Genomic DNA, 21,014 nt, shown 5'->3' on the forward strand with positions numbered 1-21,014 from the left:
ACTCCAAAGTCTAAGGCAGGAGGATCACTCGAACCTGGGAGCAACCTGAGCAACATGGGGAGACCTCATCTCAAACAACATCAAAAAAAATATGGCCCCACTAAAACTTACATACATACATACAAAAGATGGACATACATTCAGAATTGGAATAAGTCATAGTTAACTCTAACTTCTACTTAAAATTCTAATTTTTATTTATTTATAAAGTCAGTTTTAACAGGCCCACGATCAGAGAGAAGCAATGTGGTAATCTAGGGCTACAAATAATCTCTAAAGTGCTCTTAATTTGTTTTGAAATGTGCTATAAATCTTTGTAGTAGGTATACCTTTCCAGTGAGATTTTGCTTAGACTACCATTAAAATAAGATTTAACATTATGAACAGAGAGTAACAGATAACCAAGAAGAATTACCCAGTAGTGGGATGTCAACTTTTTCTTTGAGACATGGTCTTACTCTGCCACCCAAGCTGGAATGCAGTGGTACAATCACAGCTCACTGCAGCCTCGACCTTCAGGTGATCCTCCTACCTCAGCCTCCCAAGTAGCTGGGACAAGAAGTGCATGCCACCATGCCTGGCTAATTTTTGTATTTTTTGTAGAGATGAGGTTTCACCATGTTGCCCAAGCTGGTCTTCATCTCCTGAGCTCAAGCAATTTTCCGCCTCAGGCTCCCAGAGTGCTGGGATTACATACGTCAGCCACCACTCCTGGCTGGGATGCCAACTTTTGCCCAATGAGAGGAAACCAGGCAACATAGCACCATTGTTGAGTTTTTGAGCCATGAAGTTAATATGAACCTAATGAAGAAAATTAATATACAAAGGCATATGTAAGAGAGTTTGATGTTTTCAATAATGGCTCAGGCTACCTTTGGTAGCACTACTGAAGAAAGCTCAGTACCTTTTGTGTTCTTTGATATTCCTGAGACAAAGGATTTGGATGACGACAGCAATAACATATGTTTCCTTAAATGTAGGCAAAAACCCCACTTCTTTCCTCATTCAGAACATGCTGTCCAATGTGGTAGCCCCTAGTCATGTGTGGCTGTGGAACACTTGAACAAGGGCTTCACACACTGTAAGTTCAAAATCACACTGGATTTCCAAGACTTAGTATAAGAAATATATTAAAATCTCATTAATAATTTTTAATTGATTACATGTTGAAATGCTATTATGTTTATATTATGTTAATTAGAATATATTATTAAGATTTCACCTGTTTTTTTCACTTTTTCAAATGTGTCTACCAGAACATTTTAAATTATATATGTGGCTCACTTTTTTGGCTCATATGGTATAACTACCAGATAGCACTGATTTAAAAAGTCAAAAGGTATTTTAAATGATGTGAGTATAGTATATGTAACACTTAAAATATTAATAAATATGTTTATAAGACCCTTTGTATGTCATTTGATAACAAATTCCTATAAAGACAGATATAACCTTGCAACAATGGTACAAAAGAGGTACCATGTATTAGGTTCTAACTTTCTGACAGGGATAGTGCTAAATGCTTCAGGTAAATGATCTGAAATTCTCCCAACAAGAAAAAGTAATTTGGATCAGGGAAACTGAGCAATTTTTTCAAGATCACACAACTCAGAATTGCTAGATCTAGGCTCTGAAGGCAGCTCTGAGGCCAATGCCAGTACTCCGTGGTACTTCAAGTAGAGAAACTAGGAGAAATCCTGTTTGGAAGTGGCCATCTCTTATGAAGTTGATTATTATCCAGTTTGGGCAGGGACTATCCAAGCCACATGCCTATCATTAAGAGGGTGGTCCTAATTAGCTGGGCATGGTGGTATGCACCTGTGGTTCCAGCTACTCAGGAGGCTGAACTGGGAGGATCGCATGAGCCCAGGAGTTTGAAACTGCAATGAGCCATGATCACACCACTGCACTTCGGCCTGGGAGACAGGGTGAAATGTTGCCCCCAAAAAAAGAAGAGGAGGCAGAAGGTGCTCCTTTTCAGTTTTGGATGCTGTAGAGTGATTCGTTTTGAAGACCAGCCGCTCATCCTGCTCTGAGAAAGGATTTGCAGGAGTGGCATGTTGGCCATGTGGCAAAACCTGTCAGAGGCAGCCAAAACAATGATGCCAAGTGAGATACGGTCAGCTGCCCGCGGCGCCACCTCATAGATGAATCCCTCTGCTTAATCCTCAGTCTGATCTAAGGTTCTGACTCTTGTCCACTCTTGGAATGCACTAGTAACAACAGCACTTACGGGATTTGAGGCCCTGTAGTATGTGAGTAGGAAGCAACTTCCAGCAGAAAGAGACAACAACACCATCCACAGGCAGACTAGCCAGAAAGCTAAGCCAGGCTGCCAAAAGAAAGAGCCTCCTAAAACCCCAAATATCTGCTGCCACCAAGCTTTGGAAAAATTAGGCACGCAAACCTTTGGCACGCCTTCATCCTTCTTCTCCCCCAAAACCCTCTTAGTCACTTATGTGATGGAAGTCTACAGACATTCTACTTAGCCACCACAAGTGCCCACAAAAAAGCAAATGTCCTTCCTGCAGCAGCTGAAAAGGTGTGAGTGAAGGATAGAATGATCGTGGGTATATTGGGGAAGGAAGGAAGAAAACCACCCAGAAAGAAAGACAAAAAAAAAAAAAAAACCAGAAGGCAACAGTGACATCAGACCTGAACCTAGGAATTTTTGAATGGCTCAGAATGGGACACTCTGTCATCTCTGATTTAATTAGAAGACTGTTTTCAGGATGCTGAAGGTCCAGGCTCATAATCAGGCACTTACATAATCCTCTTCATTGAGCCCTTGTTTCTCAACAGAACTTTTCACCTCCATGGAAAACTTCTCAAACTCAGGCTTCACTGTCCTCAGTAGAGTGACCGTCTGGAGGGATGAGTATGCTTGCTTAGCTTCAAAGTCGTGTTTGTCTCCTCTCTTCCACGAGCCATCTCCTACGGAAGAAATAAAAATATTTATAATTCCAAGCCAGCCACCATAAAGAGGCCGTTCTCCCTTTACAACTGTGACGTGTCCCCTGCTTGTTAGTTTGGCAGCCAGTACGAGAGGTATTGTCATAGTTTTGCACTTAGGTATGATGCGACAATGTCAAGACCACTGAAGGAGAAGGAGGCCCTCTGCACATGTGTTCCTTTGAAATGTGAGCAAGAAAGAAGAGGACTGTTGAGGTCATTGCCCTGTAATAACCCTGTAACTGCAATTTTCAGCCCTGCCCCACCCCCAAAATTACAGCACTGTAGGAGAAATAATTCAGTTTTTATTCCTTGCCATTCACACTTTTTTTTTTTTAAGTTGGAGTCTCGCGCTATCACCAGGCTGGAGTGCAGAGGCGCCATCTCATCTCACCACAACCTCCACCTCCTGGGTTTAAGCTATCCTCCTGCCTCAGCCTCCCAAGTAGCTGGGACGGACGACAGGCATGTGCCCTTACACCCGGCTAATTTTTGTATTTTTAGTAGAGACAGGGTTTCACCATGTGGGCCAGGATGGTCTTGATCTCCTGACCTCATGACCTGCCCGCCTTGGCCTCCCAAAGTGCTGGGATTACAGGCGTGAGCCACCACGCCCGGCCTACACTTCTTTTTTAACACGTACAAGCAACTTGTGAAGGTGAATCAAGTGGCTAGTGTGGTATAATAAACCTGATGTTTTGTGGGTGTGGGGCAGCAGGTCACAGCAACGCATGACAATAGATATGCACAACTATTAGAAAGTTAGTGCTGTTAAAAGAAAGAAGTTTGAGATTACTGATATTTCTTGAATCTTTTCAGGGTGAGTGGTTGCTTAGGTCAACTCAAAGATTTGTATCTCTCTAGTGCTGGCAACATCATAGAAATTATTTCTTAGAAAAGTTCCATTAGTGCATTCGTGGTAATGAAATAAAAAATGCTAACATTTATTAAGCACATATATAATAATAATAAAAGCTCTATTTGTTGAGCACTTTATATGTATAAAAACATTTACTCCTCACAAGGCCCTGTGATACGGGTACTATGATCCTCTCTATTTTACAGATAAGGAAACTGATGCGTAGGGAAGCTGGGTAGCCCGGTGTTTCACAGGTCTCTCTTTTACAACAGCAAAGTCAGATTACATGAATAAGCATAACTATTTTTCTCTTCATTATTTTATTTTCAAGAAAACATGTGGCTTACAGGACCCAAAAGACAAGGCGGGCCTCTGACTTTTGACAATGAGCTATTTTTTTCTATGAATTGTTATTATGATTCCTGGAGCTCTCTGAAAATATAAGGAACTCCACTTGCTGGTGTCCAATGCCAAAGTCATCTGCTTGCCCAGAGCCCCCGCATCCTTGGCAGAGGCCTCGAACCCAACGGCTGAGAATATCTCTGGGGTTCGTGGCTGGGACTCTGTGGCACTCACTCTACTCCTGAAGAAGTTCAACAAAGACCTGGTAGCTTTGGAATTTCTATGACAGCCTGAATCAGACAAGCATGTATGAACTATGCAAGGTCCTGAGATTGGCAGGGTGGGCATTGTAAATACAGTCTCCACCACACTCAAGGGAGAGGCTGACGGTGTGACATGTAAACAACTGAGGTTATCACAGGGAGGACCACAGCTTACTATGGCGGGGTGGTACAAAGAAACAACATAGAGTGTAGAGGAGGACAATCTAACCTGGGGGAAGGCTGCATGTGAGGAAGAAGCATTAGCCCGGTCCTAACTGTGTGAACAGGGTTTTAATAGGTGGAGAGGAGGGCGGAAGGGCATGCTTGGCTGAGCCTACAGCACAGCACAGGCAAAGGTGCAAATGTGCCTGACAGCCAGGAAGCAGCTGGGTGCTTCGTCTAGAGCCCGAAAAAAGGTAGAGACAAAGAAAATGTTTGCAGAGCCATCTGGATAATCATAATCCTAATAATAGCAACCATTTATTAATTGCTTACATGTGTCAGGGAGCTGTTAAAAGATAAGCAAGACACAGCTGAGGACAGAATTCATTAGGAACTAAATCTGTGCTCAATGAGCACAAGATTAAATTTCAGGCCACTGAGCAAAACTTGACAAAGTCTTCCTCCTCTCCCATGAAACCTCCCAGACACTGTGGAGGCCTCAGTGTGAGCCAAGCCATACCCGTGCTCCGGCCAGTGAGCCATCAAGCAGGTAAAACCAGCTGGATGCTCACTCACTAAGATAGCATGGGCTTTGTTAAGGGGCCAAGTCCACTGCCAGGAAGACCCCAAATTCTAAGAATGCTCAGGACATCTTTGTTCAATGGAAGAGCCCATTACTTGCAGGCATGCGATAAATAGTTATTGATTCATTTTTAATTGACTGTAAGTATCAAGACTCAGTAGAGGTTATGTCTCAAGCAAAGTGGGTATGAGTTTCTCAGATCTGGAAAAAAATTCTCTCCAGGGGCCTAAGAAGGGAAATGCTTAACTCTATAGAGTTGTATGCTATGTAATTAGAAAATACAGATAGGAGTAGAAACTGCAACCATCTCAGGGACTGAAATAGGCAAAAACATTTTTTTTAATTTGAAAGAAGTAAAATCCAGTACAATAAATCTGTCTACCACAATCTAAAAGGTAATGGCTTTGGAGTTTTGTTTTCCTATTTTTGTTGCTGTTTTGTTTTTGTTTTTGTTTTTTGAGATAGAGTCTCACTCTGTCACCCAGACTGGAGTGCAGTGGCACAATCTCTGCTTACTGCAAGCTTCGCCTCCAGGGTTCACGCAATTCTGCCTCAACCTACCAAGTTGGGATTACAGACATGCGCCACCACACCCAGCTAATTTTTGTATTTTTAGTAGAGATGGGATTTCACCATTTTGGCCAGGCTGGTTTTGAACTCCTGATCTCAAGTGATCCACCTGCCTCAGCCTCCCAAAATGTTGGGATTACAGGCATGAGCCATTGCGCCCAGCCCAGAGTTTTGCTTCCTAGAAAAAAGAATGGAAATAGTAGTGCTTAATAAATGTAAGCCAAGCTAAATAGATATCTATTCCCAGCCATAACTGATACTGTGCCTTCCTGCTTTTTGTGGGCATTTCTAACAGTGCTGTGTCAGTAACATCTCCCTTATCCAGGCGGTTGAGCATGAGGAAAGCAGAGGTCGGCTTGGCATGACGCCCCATCAGTGGGGACGAACTTAATGCAGTAGACAACTGGGTGCCTCTGGAGATTTATGAGCAGAGCAGAAGAGTGACATGATGAGAATCAGCCTTGGGAAATAGCTGTGGATTAGAGTTGGGGAGATACCAAGCGTTCATAGCCACAGTAACCCAGGCAAGAGGTAGAGAAGGTTATATGTGGGAATTCACACCAAAAATGGCTCTCAGGATGGCTACAATTATGAGCAAGTTTTCTTTTCCTTTTTTTTTCTGAATATAGAAAATTTTCAATAATAACCACTGACTACTTTTATTATCAAAAAAGAGATAGAGCCTTTGAGAACAAAGGTAGAGGGCTGTGCATGAGAAATCTCAAGACTGTACAACAGTTAGAGAGTGAGGGACAACAGAGAAGGAGGCATGTCACACATGACGCCAAGGAGAAAAAGAAAACAGGTTATCATTAAGGAAGCAGCAGAACCAGATGGAGGAGGAGGGAGTTAGGAGGACATGGAAATGATTATTTCAGTTAGGGGTATGGCAAATCCAAGAATGCCCAAGTGACCACCAGGCTAGAGGTGGAAATACTAGTCAAAAGCCAAAAAGAGGAGTGAGGACTAGAGACCATACTGGGTGTCATTTCCACACGGCTCCAAGTTAGAAGCGGGGGGCTGCCTCACCAGACATGAAAGAGAGTGCAGAAAGCAGAGGGAGAAGGGCAGGGCACAGATACTTTGGGGGATGCTATTTTTAGTGGGCAAAAGGACTAAGAAGAGACAGAGAGGAGATAACAGGGAACCAGAAGAATGCTGTGTCACCAAAGCTAAGAGCATAGGGTTACCAGAAAGGGATGGATGGCAACCAGATCGAATGATCTACAGACGTGCTGTCTCACAGAGTAGCCCCTAGCCACACGTGTGACTATTTAAATTTAATTAAAATTAAAATTTCAACTCTTCAGTCACACGTGCGGTATTTAAAGTGCTCAATAGCCACGTGTGGCTGGTAGCCACCATATTGGACAGCACAGACGGGAACGTAGCCGTCACTGCAGGAAGTTCCACTGGGTGGCGCTGCTGTGGAGGCATGGAGGCATGGTCTCAGGAAAGGCTAATGGATTTGGTAATGAGCAGCTCACTGGTGACCTTGAGGAAAGCACTTGCAGAGCAGTGGTGGATACTAATGCTGTATTAAACACCCAAGCTTGCATTGGGTGAGGAATATTTATGAAAGAGGAAGGTAGTCTGCTCAGCACCGAGCCCTGCACTCAGCAATCCTGTGGCTAAAGAGCTGCAGCCAATAATGGGTACCCACGCTGGGGTAGCTGTGCAATCCTGAAGCTCCGAGCACTTACCAAGGACCTAGCACATGGTAAGCTTTCAACATATATTATCTGAATGAGTAGCTGAACCATCACAGAATCTGCCCAAGAAATGAAGGCTTAGCCTTCACCTGGCCTAGCCCCACAGTACTGTGGATCTTCAGCTCTGGTGGTCATTAAGGAGAGAAAATAATTGCCTTCCTTGACTTACGCCCACCTTTTCCAAACGACTCCGAGAGGGGAAAAGACCATCATGGAAGCAAGGAGGACAAAATAAGTGTTTATCTTGCAAGCCTCAAATCTCCAATTTGATCTGCTACAGGAAGCAGTGGCTACTTTTGTTTCATTGGCTTTTCTTTATCTCCATGAAAAGTGTGTTTTATTATCTGTCTATGCACAGTGATGTACTGCTCCAGTAAGCCAGGATGTCAGAGCAGGAAACCCGGGTGTATGTTTTAAGATTTAGATCCTGTCCAACTATATCTCATCAGCAAGAACTAGGAAATGAAGCTCAGTATAAACGTGCCATTTGTGATATACACACTAACACTTCCCCTACAAGTGCTCAGCTCTGAACAGCCAGCGTTTAGTGTTTGAGAAAATGTTCTGTAGCCTTACGCTGTCTGCTTCAGAGAGAGACAAACTACGTTTGGGGGAGAAATGTCTTGTACCTGTTATCTTGATGGCCTCCTTAAACACCCTCCATCATAAGAACCCACAAACTTCCCCAGATTCATTAGAGGGAATTAAATGCTTTCAACCCTGTACATTGGTGGTTCACAACTTCTATATAGGAGTGGTTTAAGGTGCAGTAATCTGGAAGAAAGAGAGGAGGGGGATCAGTGGCTTTCAAATGATTTTTACCTCAATTTGCAGTAGCAGTTATTTTATTTTACACTGTGGCCCATTGCAAACATAGGTGTAGCATGCCCCTATACACACAAATCCACAATAATATTACTAAAGTAAAAGTTTTCTAAAACAATACACATGCTAAGTATGATACACCTTTACCTGTTCAATAGTGTTATGTTCCAGTCTATTCCATTCTATTAAAAGTTCTGCCCAAATCTCACGAACTTATTCTGATCATGATGGTATCATGGTGATAGTAATGTGCAGTTGGAAAAGCACTGGACAAGGGTTCGTTGGGACGTGGATTTATAACCATTTAAAGTGACTACAGGGGTGGGCTACGCTCATACCCAGACAGGTGTCTTGACATCACAGGTACATGGCATTTTTTTGCTCTAATTGAATTGTTGGAGATGAAGCTAATTCAAGAAATTTGAGAAGCTGTAGGAGTGTTCAGAGTCACAAATTTCCAAACTTGCATTTATGGAAATCACATTTATGGACATAATTCAAATTTTTGACTCTTTCTCACAACCCCCCTGTTTTTTGTTTCAGCATTTATTCTAGATACAAGGGGTACATGTGCAGATTTTTTACATGGAAATATTGTGTGATGATTTGGAGTATGGATCCCGTCACCCAGGCAGTGAACATAGTACCCAACAGGGTTTTTTTTAACCCACCTCCATGTCCCCCAGGAGTCCCCAGTGTCTGTTGTTCCCATGTTTATGTCCAAGCTCAGTATTTAGCTCACAATTATAAGTGAGAACATGCAGCGTTTGGTTTTCTGTTCCTGCATTAATTTGTTTGGATCATGGCCTCCAGCTCCATTGCTGTTGCTGCAAAGGACATGATTCCATTCTTTTCTATAGCTGCATAGTATTCCCTGGTGTTTATGTACCACATATTCTTTATCCAACCCACCCTTCATGGGCACCTGACAACCTCTCTTGGAACCTTAGCAGAGGAGGGGAAAATGGAAGTAGAGTTACCATAGGAAGAGCTGTTGAAGAGCTCAATGTTGAAGAAGGCGTAGTCTCCACTGGTCATGCCATGCCTGTGAGCCTCCAGCATGATGTTCCGGATGGTATCACTTCCCGCACACATGATCACCACTAGGGGAGGAACAAACAACACACATCAGGCACTCCTTTGCAGAGCACTTTGAGATCACTGACACCAGTAAGGGACACCTGACAAGGAGCAGGATACTTGCATGGTCCTGAAGTCTCTCCTCACAATCACTTGTTAACTACAAATGGACCATGGAGGAACCTAGCCGACACCTCCATAACCAAGAGATGGAAGCCAACATTACCAACCATGGGAACACAGACTCATGAGACACCTGGAATAACACTCCGAGGACCAAAAACATCCAGATGGGCAGCCTACATCTAATCAGGAGACAGCCATAAATCCAACTTGGAGGACAGTCTGTAGAAAATCGGCCTATGCTCTTTAAAATGCTCAATTTCATGAACAACAAAGTCAGGCTAAAGAAATGTTCTAGACTGAAAGAGACTTAAAGGAATAGGCAACTGACTACAATGTGTGATGCTGGATTGGATTCTGAACCTTAAAATAAATAAATAATGTTTTGCTATAAAGGGCATTATGAAGATGACTGGTGAAATTCGAATAAGTTCCGTACACTAGATAATAGAATTCTATTTCTGTTAAAGTTATTACTTTTCATAATTATACTATGGTTATGTAAGTGAACGTCCTTGTTCTTAGGAAACACACACTTGAATGTTTGGAATAAATAAGCATGATTCTGTACTTTCAAATAGTTCATAAAAAGTATAATCTGTGTGTGTATGTATATGTACACATACATTGATAGATAGAGGATAGGTAGATAGATAGAAAAGAGAAGGAGAATGGATGGGAGGGGAGGGGAGAGTAGGGGAGAGGGCAAGGAAGATACTTGAAATCATAAATCTAATGTGGCAAAATATTACAATTGATGAAATTCTTAAGTGAATCTTGTACAGACCAGTTCTTTATACTTTCTTACATCTTTTCCAAAAATGCAAGATTATTTAAAAATAAAGTTCTTTGTTTAAAAAAATGCATCAAATATATCACCTGATTTGCCCAATATAAGACAGTGCAAATTGTCAACTGTTTTTTATACTTAATAGCATGGTAAACGCATTGTTCTGAAAAAGCAAACTCAATAGTTTTAGAGAGAACATTCACTTGGCAAATCAGAGGGTTCAGGGAGTGGTACAAGCTTTCTGCTGTTTGAATTTTAAAACAGTATTTTCAGGTTGTCTCTACATATATAAGAAACGGTTTATAAGATTCCAGGTGTCTCTCATGTTCTCTCAGTTTATATCCACACTGTTGGATTCAAGAGGCTTCACACAACTCGAAACCTCTCCAGTTGGATATTGTTGCCTACCACATAAGGGCTACACAGGCTGGAGTGAAGTAGGGCTTGACCATTGCCCAGTCAATTTGATCCCTGTTGATATACCCAGGTCTCCATGACCAGGACCACTGTGTTTTGCTGCACACATACTGTGCAGAGGAGAGACCTGGAGAGACCTGGGTGCTATAAACCGCATTATCATGATGCATGCCAGCCCTCCAAGATGTGTATGTTCTTTGTAAAAGCATGGGTGCTGAAAGACGCAAAACAAACTTCAGGCTATGCCAAAGCGGCCTTGGCAACCTGCATGGAGGTTGGGCTCTTGTTGATATTTAGTTTACTGCGTACGTTAATTCAGTGTTAGATCACGACTCTGACATTTCATAGCCCAAAAGGGCTTGGTGTACAGCATAAAAGCTCTAGAGAAAAAGTTTCTAAAACAATACAAACTTCTTAAAGACCTATAACTATGGGAGTAGGTGTTGTTTCTGCCTGAAAGTACAGTTATATATTTGGGATAAATAATCAAATTCCAAGATGCCTCAGTAAGGAACTTTTCAAAGAAACTCCTAATTATTTGTTATGACTTAGACCCTTGTTTTACCTCTGATTTGATTCTAGCCTCCTAAATGAACAAAATGCCAAAATGTCCCATAAAAAATGCAACAAGAGACTGAGGCTGGACAAGTTTAAAGAATGTGGATTCCAAGAGTGGATGTCTCCAGCAGGTTCCAGGAAGCTCTGGCTGACTGGCCACCAAGAAGCCCTCATCATTTTCTGATCAAGTGACCATAGTCCAGGGTCTGGCTCTCAAACCCAAGATGCAGAGCCTGATTCTATCAACATATAGAGAGTAGAGTCATTTCTTAGGGGCAAGTTTCCGATAACGCAACTCAGATATGTTTAGGTAATCTGAAATGCATGCTACTTAAATTGAATGAGGGCCAGAATGGTTAAGAATATACTTGTTTCAACATTCCAACTAACTGGAGAGACAAATTATAAACAGTAGGATGTAGGTAAGTATGAAATCAGAATCAGGGAGGCCAGTGGAGGATTCAGGGTGTCAAAGGCACCAAAATTTGATGATCCTAGGCATCCATCTAAGAGATATATCTGGTCCAGGACCAACCAGGCAGGGTCCAAAGACCAGAGGACAAGCTTTTCTAAACTTTGCCTGAAGTATTCCTAAACACTGGCCTCTGTGGCACTTTTTTTCTATTTTTACATTCCTGGTTCATCTCCTTCTCTCTCTTCCTGCTATGGTTCCGTTGTGCTCCCCCGATTTCATGTGTTGGAAACCTAATGCTCAAAATCAAATGTTGATAGTATTTGGAGATGGGGCCTTTGATAAATACTTAGAATTAGATAAGGTTATCAGGTGGATCCCCAAGTTGGGACTGGCAGTTTAGAAAAGGAAGAGAGACCTAAGCTGGAACACGCTTGCTCTCTCACCATGTGATGCCCTCCATAGTGTTATGACACAGCAAGAAGGCCTTCACAAGATGCCAGCACCATGCTCTTAGACTTCCTAGCCTCTAGAATCATAAGCTAATAAACTTCTTTTTTTTTTTTTTTTTTTTTTTTTTTTTTTGAGATGGAGTTTCACTCTTATCACCCAGGCTGGAGTACAATAGCAAAATCTCAGATCACTGAAAGCTCTGCCTCCTGAATTCAAGGGATTCTCCTGCCTTAGCCTCCCAAGTAGCCTGGATTACAAGTGCCCACCACCATGCCCAGCTAATTTTAGTATTTTTAGTAGAAATGGGGTTTCACCATGTTGGCCAGGATGGTCTCATACACCTGACTTCAGGGAATCCACACACCCCCGCCTCCCAAAGTGCTGGGGTTACAGGCGTGAGCCACTGCACCTGGCCATAAACTTATTTTCTTTATAAATTACCCAGTCTGTGGTATTTTGTCATAGCAACAGAAAACAAATGAAGGCATACCCCACCACCACCAAGTCCTTCTGAAGGACACATTCTTTGTTTTTTGTTGTTGTTTGTTTGGAGACAGACTCTCACTCTGTCACCCAGGCTGGGATGCAGAGGCTTAATCTTGGCTCACTGCAACTTCCATCCCCTGGGCTCAAGCAATCCTCCCACCTCAGTGCCTCCCACGTAGCTGGGACTACAGATGTGTGTTACCACATCAGCTAATTTTTGTATTTTTTGTACAGATAGAGTTTCTCCATGTTGACCAGGCTGGTCTCAAACTCCTGGCCTCAAGTGATCTGCCCACCTTGTCCTCCCAAAGTGCTGGGATTACAGGCATGAGACACCACACCCAGCCTACTTTCTTTTTCTAAATGTTAGTACCCACTTAGACTAAGCAAGTAGAGTGGTACTGTATCTATCTAAGTATATTTTGATTATTTTAGACCTTATCCATTTAGTGTTGGTCATGTGATTTAAGACTCAAAAGGAAGCCCTAATTTCCAAGTTCATGGGCACAGCATTGTCTTTCTTGAATAAACCAAGCCCATAATGCACATCATCATCCAGTTTCAGTTCAAACTGCAGCAAGCACCTAATAATACTGGCCCAGCCGTCAGAGTGCATGATCCTAGATTTCTATGATGCTCCCCAATCTCTTAGCGTTGTCTCATCCATGCCTAATTGAACAGCAAGTATTTTTAGTAACTTGCCTTTATACAATCAAAAGGTTTAGAATAATTTTTTATTAAAGTAGCTTTCTCTTCCTGCTCATGTTTTATTAATTTATATAATAACTAATTAAATTATGGATTTATCATAATGAGCACAACCAGCATCAACAGACTTGGGGACAACTTAGAAAATATATGAAGTTTATATATTCGTACATTTGATGAATAAATAACAATGAGAAGTGTGTAGCATATTCAGAAGAACGATACTAGCTGCCAACACCTACCAAGAGGTGATAAGATATACAGAGAACAAAGAACATCAGTTAATCCTGCGACCTGCATAAATGGAGGTTAATTGAGGAAGTTTTTGTTGTATCACAATATAGTTAAATATATAAATATTAATTTTAGGTCAAATTGTTGAAATTCTAAAAGAGGGGATGATGGTGTAACTCTAACTTTATGTATAGACTTTTTTCAACCGACTCTATTTTCTCCTCCTTGCCAAAGAACTTTCAATGTTCCATGCCACCCCCTATCATCTGGTTCCCACAACGACTTCTGTAAATGGCTTCTCACTATTGCATCATGTTCTTGCAATCACCCTAAGAACAGCAGAGAAAAATGCAAAGAGGTGGCTATAGTAGTCAATTCAGAGTATCAAAAACATTCCACGTAGTATGCCTGAATTGGGGGGATATTTATTTCCCAAATTTCACGTTTCCATTGGAAGAAATTTCTAATGGGCTAACAGTTCTCATCTCTCAATATGCTTTCATTTACCCTCCCCTCACCCACAACAAGAGGAAAAAAAAGTGAAATGTCTGATTGTTGAGCCTAAAACTCAGTATACTGGCTCAATCTTTCCTTCCTTCTTCTTGGGTTGTGGCTCTTTGCAGAGAGCCCACATCATGGGCTTCTTGTGTCACATGGCCAGGAGTTAGCTGCAGCTAAATGGCACTATCTGTGACTTAATAGATATCCCTGCCTAATTCTGGAAGGAAGTAATAGCAAGCAGGCCCTTTTGGAAATGGATCTAAATCCATGTTCTCTAGCTGGTTTTATCAATAATACAGATATTTTCATATTCTCCATTTGGCTCCTGTATCCATCTTCCAGTTAATTCTAAACTTAGAAGGAAAAGAGGGCTATTACTGCATGGAAGCAAAGCAGAGTATGCCATATCCTGCACACTGAAAGTGTGATAACAAAATGAAAAACTCAGCAGTAATTTTGGAAGTGCCCTAGGAAATACCCAAACAAGATGAATTTAAAAAAAAAAAAAAAAAAAAGCAGTAAATAGAAGGTAAGAAAAGTAGAGGATCAATCCAAGAGGTCTAGCATCCAAATAAGAAAAAAAAACCTAGAAAGAGAAAAGAATAAATAAAAAGGATACAATTATCACAGAAATAATTTAAGAAGCATTCCCAGAATTACAAGATATGAGTTTCTGCATAAAAGAGGCCTACTGAGTACACAAGAAAGAGGAGAAGATTTTAAATATTTCCAGGAAAGCAAAACAACAAAACGTTCAGAATCCAAGCTGATTCCTAATAGCAATGTTAGAATTTAGAAGACAGTAAAGCAATGCTGTCACATTTTGAGGAAAATTATTTCCAACTTAGAATACTATAATTATGTATAAAGGTATGATGAAAATGTTCCAGTCGCAAAAGTTCTCAAAATTTAGGTCTTACTCAACCTTTCTCAGAAAGCTCTTGGAGGATGTGCTCCACCAAAACGAAACCATAATCAAAAAAGAGGAACACACAGGGAACTAGTTCAACAGAGAGGTGATGGAAGCCCCAGGAGGATACTGAAGAACCCAGAGTGGCAATTGTGCAAAATACCTGGAAAATAACTAACTGAAACAACTCAGGAGACTTGAAATAAAGAATTAGAAGATTATTTAATTATAAATCCATAGTAAGCCTAGATGACTTAACCTTAAATATCATTTAGAAATTAATGATAATATTTATATTGAATATTGGGCATACTAAAAAAAAAAAAACTGTTCAAGAGATGGGGTCTAGCTATGTTGCCCAGGCTGGAATGCAGTGGCTATTCAAATATTGCAATCCATAGCCTCAAACTCTTGGACTCAAGCAATCCTCCTGCCTCAGCCTCCTGAGAAAAATTTGGAAACACCCATATTGGAAATATGACTCGAAAGAAAGCTTGCATGTGTGGTCAACAAGCAGTAGAATGACCGAGAAGAAAATTTTCTTCCACTGGTATTCCAAGAGATAAGACCTAACACTGAAAAAAAAAAAAAAAAAAAAAAAAAGTAGCATGTTATTAAAAGATAAAGGCCAATACCTACAGAAACAGCTAACAAGAATTGAAAATGGTTGCTTCTAAAAAGTGAAACACAGCGAGTAGGAGACAGGAATCTTTTTCTCCTCATAAGTCTTGCGTAGTTTTCTCACTTTCTATAGCTGTAGAACTAAACTTTGGTAAAAAGAAAATCTAATTTTTTTCAGAAAAGGTTTCTCTATGGCTGTTTCTACCTACATAGCAGTGGATATCATTGCAAAATGGAGATTGCATCTTTATATCTGTTGTTCATAAAGCTCCATCTACTCCAAAGGCCTTTAGAATTTCCACACTGCAGCCTACAAAGCTCTTCTTTTCCCCCCTCCTGTGTTAGTTTACACTTATCATGGGTTCTTTCCCTAAAAATACTGCTGATTGACCACTCAATCATTTACCCCAGACTAATTCTAAAAATAAATGACTCTTGTATTGATTAAATACTGTTATCTCCGCCGTCATTATGCAGGCCCAGATTAATGACATACTAATAACTAAAACTATAAAACTACAGTTCTTGGTATAAACCAGGATACTTTTGGTTCTGCATCATATAAAGTGCATCCACAAAACAACTACTGACTTTTATTGCTTGAAAAAATTATTTCTAAGCCTGTCTCTTTAAAACTAAATTTATTATTAAGTGTGTGGAATATAAGGGCAGTAGCTGGCTGTATAAGTGAATTCATTTTAAATAAAGATTATTGTTTTTAAAAATAATACACGTTCAGTTCTGTTTATTGTAGTGGTATTAGCGAAAGACATGACAGGAAAAAATGACTTTAAATTATTGACTTAGATGGTAAATCTCTAAAACAAAGAAATAATGGATGTACCTTAGTCTTTCTTTCTACAGTATGCCAAGTGAAATCTTAGTGGCATTATTATTTGAGATACTGGCATGGTCAGTTTTTTACTTGTTAAGAAATTCAAACATTTGTGATTTGGTTTTAAAGAGAAACTTAAGTCCAAAAAAAGTAATACCAACATTCTCACCAAAAGAGGGAGGAACTCCCTCTACTTTAATTCATAATGCTTAATAGGGAATTTTCAAAAGCAAAAATACTGTCAGTTGCATTTCACACTTGGGTGAGAATATCAGTTTGAAGAGGCCTGATTCTCACTCCACATAAAAATTCAGATAAGAAGACCAGCCAAATCCAGAGGCATCTGCATCTCAGCCCAACGTTCTTTCCCATAGCCTGGCCTCACCCCTGGGGTAAAGTTGATCATATATAAAATAATAACTACAATGAAACTGCACATTTATTGAGCACTTCGTATTCATCTGGCACTGCTCCCACGCATTCCTGTGTTAGCTACCCTAAGCGTCCCAGCTTCCCAAAGATGTGGGTGCTCTGACTACCCCCATTTTACCTGAGGGGCTTGAGGTACAGGGGTTTCCTAGCAGTCTAGGTTTCCAGTGACTGAGCCACAAACTCCACTGCAACCATATACTGAAGCCCTATTTAATGCATTAATTGCTTATGGTAAAGTAACTGTGATTCATTGTGTTTGTAAAAGGACCCCTAAGAGAGCTTTGTTATCAAGCAACTTTCTCTCCTGAGTGTAAGGAATTTAGGGGTGGAAGGGCGGGGAAGATTAGAGGAGAAACTGTTTTGTTTCATATTTCTAAATATCTGCCAGGTCACTGTTGGAAATATTTATTAGAGTAAGAATTGTAAGATCCTAATCTTATCACTTGTAAAATACACAGGTCAGTTAAGCCAACTTTCACCACTCAATGCAAACTTGGCGGTGAGGGGAGCAAAGAGACCTCGGAACCTCTATGAGCCTTTCGGAATTAAAAAGTAATTCCCAACAGCCGACTGCAGCCTAATCATCTGAAGCCCAGGGCGCACCAGTCCCCAGGCCCGGCAGAACACTGCTGCCCGCCTACTCCCAGGCTTCAGCCGCCACTGTGAGGCTGAGGAGCCCCAGGCAGCGATCTGCCCTCCTCTGGGGTCACACTGCGCTTGGTTCAGTATCCTAGGCCACGTGCGATGAAGCAGCCGCTGACATTGGGACCTACCGGGCAGTGGCATCACGGACCTGTCAGCAAACCACGGATCTCGCCCGTAGGGGGACACACCCCCAGCCCCAGCCCGCCAAGGTAAGTCTCTGATTTCTAGCTCCTTGCCCTCGAAAGCTGAGAACTGAAGAAGCAGGTTCCGGGAGCCATTGCAGCTCGGGGCGCAGACTCCCCCATTGAGGCTGCGGTAACCCGGCAACTGGGAGTTGGGAGCGTAGATGTGGGATCCTTGCCGAGCCGTGGCAAGTCCGCAGCCGTTGGATACAGGTGCCCTTTTTCATAATCAGCGAAGCCTGCGACCCGCCTGCTTGTCTGGCAGGGATTCGGCACAGGCAGCCTGGAGTTCGAGAGCTCAAAACTTGGCCATGCTTTCTCACTGTCAAACACCTCTCGCCTCTTTGCTCTAAAGAGTGAGTCCGAGTGGCCAAGATGGCAAGGCAATGGCTGCAGCGCCATTATCAATGGCTTCTCTGCCCACTCTCATCTATTCGTGGGGCCCTCGGCCTCAGATTGCGCTATGCCCTATGACCGGCGCCCAGGTGCCCGGCCAAGCCAAGTTGTGGACTCGCCCCCCTCCTGGCTCAGCTCCGCTCCCCTTCGGTCTCATCCGCGCGGCCCTGGGGTCTCGGGGAGCTTTGCCGGGATTGCACTGCTCAAATTTCAGGCGCGTGCGCGCCGAGGGGAGCAGAGACCGGATTCCCTCAACGCCGTGCCCCCAATCCCTGACTCAAGGGAGGAGGGAGCTGCGCTATGCTGGGATCTCAACTCGCCTTCCCTCGGATTCTACCCTACAGTAAAATGTGCCACAGGGTCCGCTACACACCCACATCCACCCGCTCCCTGCAGCCATAGCCACATCCTCAGCCTCGAGTTCTTTGTCCAGTTTGAGTTTTATTCCAATACCCAAAGACTCATGGAGAAAACTTGGGAGACAGGTGGAAAGAAGATTCAGCGCCCGTTTCTTCAAAAGGCGCTCCCGCAAAGCTTAGCTCTGGGCGCATTAGAGGCTGCGATGCAGAACGCGCCGGGGGAAGTGCGTGTCGCTGGAGTCCAGACACACAGGGGCATTTTTGGTGGAGGCCACAGAAGATCGTTTATAAGGGGCTGGAAGGGGAATGAAAGGAATGAGAAGAGTGATTCAACAAGCCTTTAAAAGAAACCAGGGGTCTGTGGAAACAGCAGTCAGTGAAACCCCGACAGCGCGCGAGCCAAGTGGCGACGCCTGGCTGCCGGGCGTCAGTGGACGTTTCCGTCCTAAGGGCGGACGCCTGCGGGCAAAGGAGTGGGAAACAAGCTCTTTCCGCCTCCGATGCTTCAGACCCTGGTTGGACCCAGGCACTGGGAGTGCGCCCCCTAATCGCCAGCCGGGCGCTGGCAAAGTGGAAATCGGAAAGAAAACCCGAGTGGTTTCACAGCACCTGTAGGACAGGAGCTGCGGACTCAGATGCCCTCCCCTCCAAACTCTTCACCTCCCTGGGGCTCTCTACAAACACCCCGCGACCGCGATGGGCAGTCGTCAAAGGTCGTCGCAGCCACACAGCGCACACCTGAACGACTGCCCGCGCGCACCCGCCCTTAGCGCCGCAGAGAGGAGTGAGGTCTGCAGAGTGGACGGGTGTGTAGGGAGAGGCAAGGAGAGCTGTTGGGTTAGGGCCTGGGGCCCGGGACGCACTCCTGCTCACCTCTCTCACTGGCCTGGATACTGCGCACGATGTCTTCCAGGTCCAAGTCTTTGGTCTCGTCGAAACTGTAGATGGAAGTGTGCAAATCCTCCTCCTCGAAGACCTTGTGGACCCCTTCGAGGGTGAAGTAGCAGTTCCGCTCCAGCTTGTCGTCGCTGTAGACCAGCACCGCGCTGCTCCAGTGGTGGTGGCGGAACAGGGCGAGCATCATCTCGCCCATCTTGGCGTAGGCGGGCGCCACGCGCGTGAGGTGCGAGTACTCAGAATCCTTGCGCTGGAAGCCGGCGGCCAGCGCCCCGGCCGACAGCATGGGCAGGTCCCAGTGCGACGCAAGCCGGGCCACTGGCGCTGCAGCATACTCGCACACCGGACCCAGGATAAGGTCCGGCTTGGCGCCCCGCGCCGCTGCCACGCGGTCCACCAAGCTGAAGAGCGCACGGTTGCCACAGTCGGAGTCCTCGTAGGCCACCTGGAAGCGAGTGCCGGGCGGCAAAAGCCGCCTCCCGGTCCCGTTGCCCTCCACGTTGCGCAGAGCATACTCGATGGCCGGCCGCACCCGGGTCAGCGAGAACAAGTACGAGTTATCCTGGGGCAGTAACACCAGCACCTCGATCTTCTCCGGCGGCAGCGCCTCTCTCTCCTGGCGTCCGCCGCCTACGCCCGCGCCCCCGCCGCCGCCGCCAAAGCCACCGCCAGCAGTGCCGCCGGCCAGCAACGCCCAGCCGAGGAGGACGCAAGGGGAGAAAGTGAGCACCAGCAGAGACGGCATCGTGCCGCAAGAAAGCGCTTGCGCTCGCCGCCGACTCGCCCTGTGCCCCCCACCCACTCTTTCTCTTTCCTCCCCACTCTTCTCTCCAAGGTCCCTGCGCCCCCTTGGGCTCTTTGAGAAAATAGAATACCCCCTTCACTGGCGCGCCAGAAGATAGAAAGGAAGAGTCCTTCTCTCCAATGTCACTAGTTTTTCTTTAAAAAAAAAAAAAAAAAAAAAGAAGAAGAAGAAGACGAAAAAGAAAAAGTTCACCTGGTGTAAACCTGTGCGTCTGTAATATATATACATATATATATTCGCCCTCCCTTTATACATATACTATTTTGTTTAGAGGTGGCTTCTTATTTGGGCGTTGCTAAGGTTGCTTTTGAAAGCGTTTTTGTAAAAGAAAAAAAAAAGTTAGACTTGTCCAAGTGTTTGTAATTGACGGTGCATCTCCCTCGCGTTTGATCTCATTGATTCGCGCGGGTTCCTGGATCCATAGCCCGCGTTTAAATAGCGTGGCAGCGGCTGAGCGTGTCACCACACACGGCGCGCCGAGGCCGGGCTTGTATTTCCAGCGGGTGGGGTGGGTGGGGGTGGGGAAAGGTGGGGACTGGGCTGGGGGAGTCTCTCATTAACATTCTTACATCAGGGCTCCTCCCCGCACCCCTTCCCTACCCATCGCTCGCCTGTCCCTAACCCCCACTCGCTGCCAGCCCTCTGCCTTTTCCTTAAAGCTAAAATCGCCCACGTCTGCATCGGCGACAGCCCCCATCACGCTGCGCGCCTGAGATCCCCGCCTCTCCCTTGCCACGCTCTCCAGCTCCAGGCTTTGAAGAAGGAAATGTGCTTGAAAGTAGAGAAATGCTCGCGCGCGCACACACACATACACACACACTCCATGCACAACAAAACAACAGGACTCGGGGAGAGGAGTGGTTCTAGAAATTGTGGTTTCGGTGCAAGAATCCTCAGGTGCC

The 21,014-nt window shown here is 44.0% G+C and overlaps 2 protein-coding genes across 4 annotated transcripts in view; one reads left to right on the forward strand and one right to left on the reverse strand.

Moving 5' to 3' along the window:
- NPR3 (natriuretic peptide receptor 3) overlaps positions 1–20,607 on the reverse strand; it is a 66,373-nt gene extending 45,766 nt beyond the window's left edge. For all 3 annotated transcript variants that reach the window (XR_004269317.1, XM_032279012.1, XM_032279010.1), the window contains exons 1-3: positions 19,284–20,607; positions 9,249–9,371; positions 2,768–2,934 (exon numbers count right to left, since the gene is read on the reverse strand). Coding sequence is in view for 2 of the 3 variants with exons in the window: in XM_032279012.1 (XP_032134903.1) it covers positions 2,768–2,934; positions 9,249–9,371; positions 19,284–20,052 (1,059 nt within the window). In the remaining variant the exon portion in view is untranslated. The remainder of the gene's footprint in view (positions 1–2,767; positions 2,935–9,248; positions 9,372–19,283) is intronic.
- On the forward strand, positions 17,474–19,285 carry LOC116552304. The gene has a single exon (XM_032279013.1). It carries the CDS (start codon positions 18,119–18,121, stop codon positions 18,752–18,754), a length of 636 nt encoding a protein of 211 aa, XP_032134904.1. The 5' UTR covers positions 17,474–18,118; the 3' UTR covers positions 18,755–19,285.
- Positions 20,608–21,014: the final 407 nt, after the last annotated feature.

Source organism: Sapajus apella, unplaced genomic scaffold (assembly GCF_009761245.1).
Source record: "Sapajus apella isolate SASKATOON/1434 unplaced genomic scaffold, GSC_monkey_1.0 scaffold11, whole genome shotgun sequence".
NCBI lineage: Eukaryota > Metazoa > Chordata > Mammalia > Primates > Cebidae > Sapajus > Sapajus apella.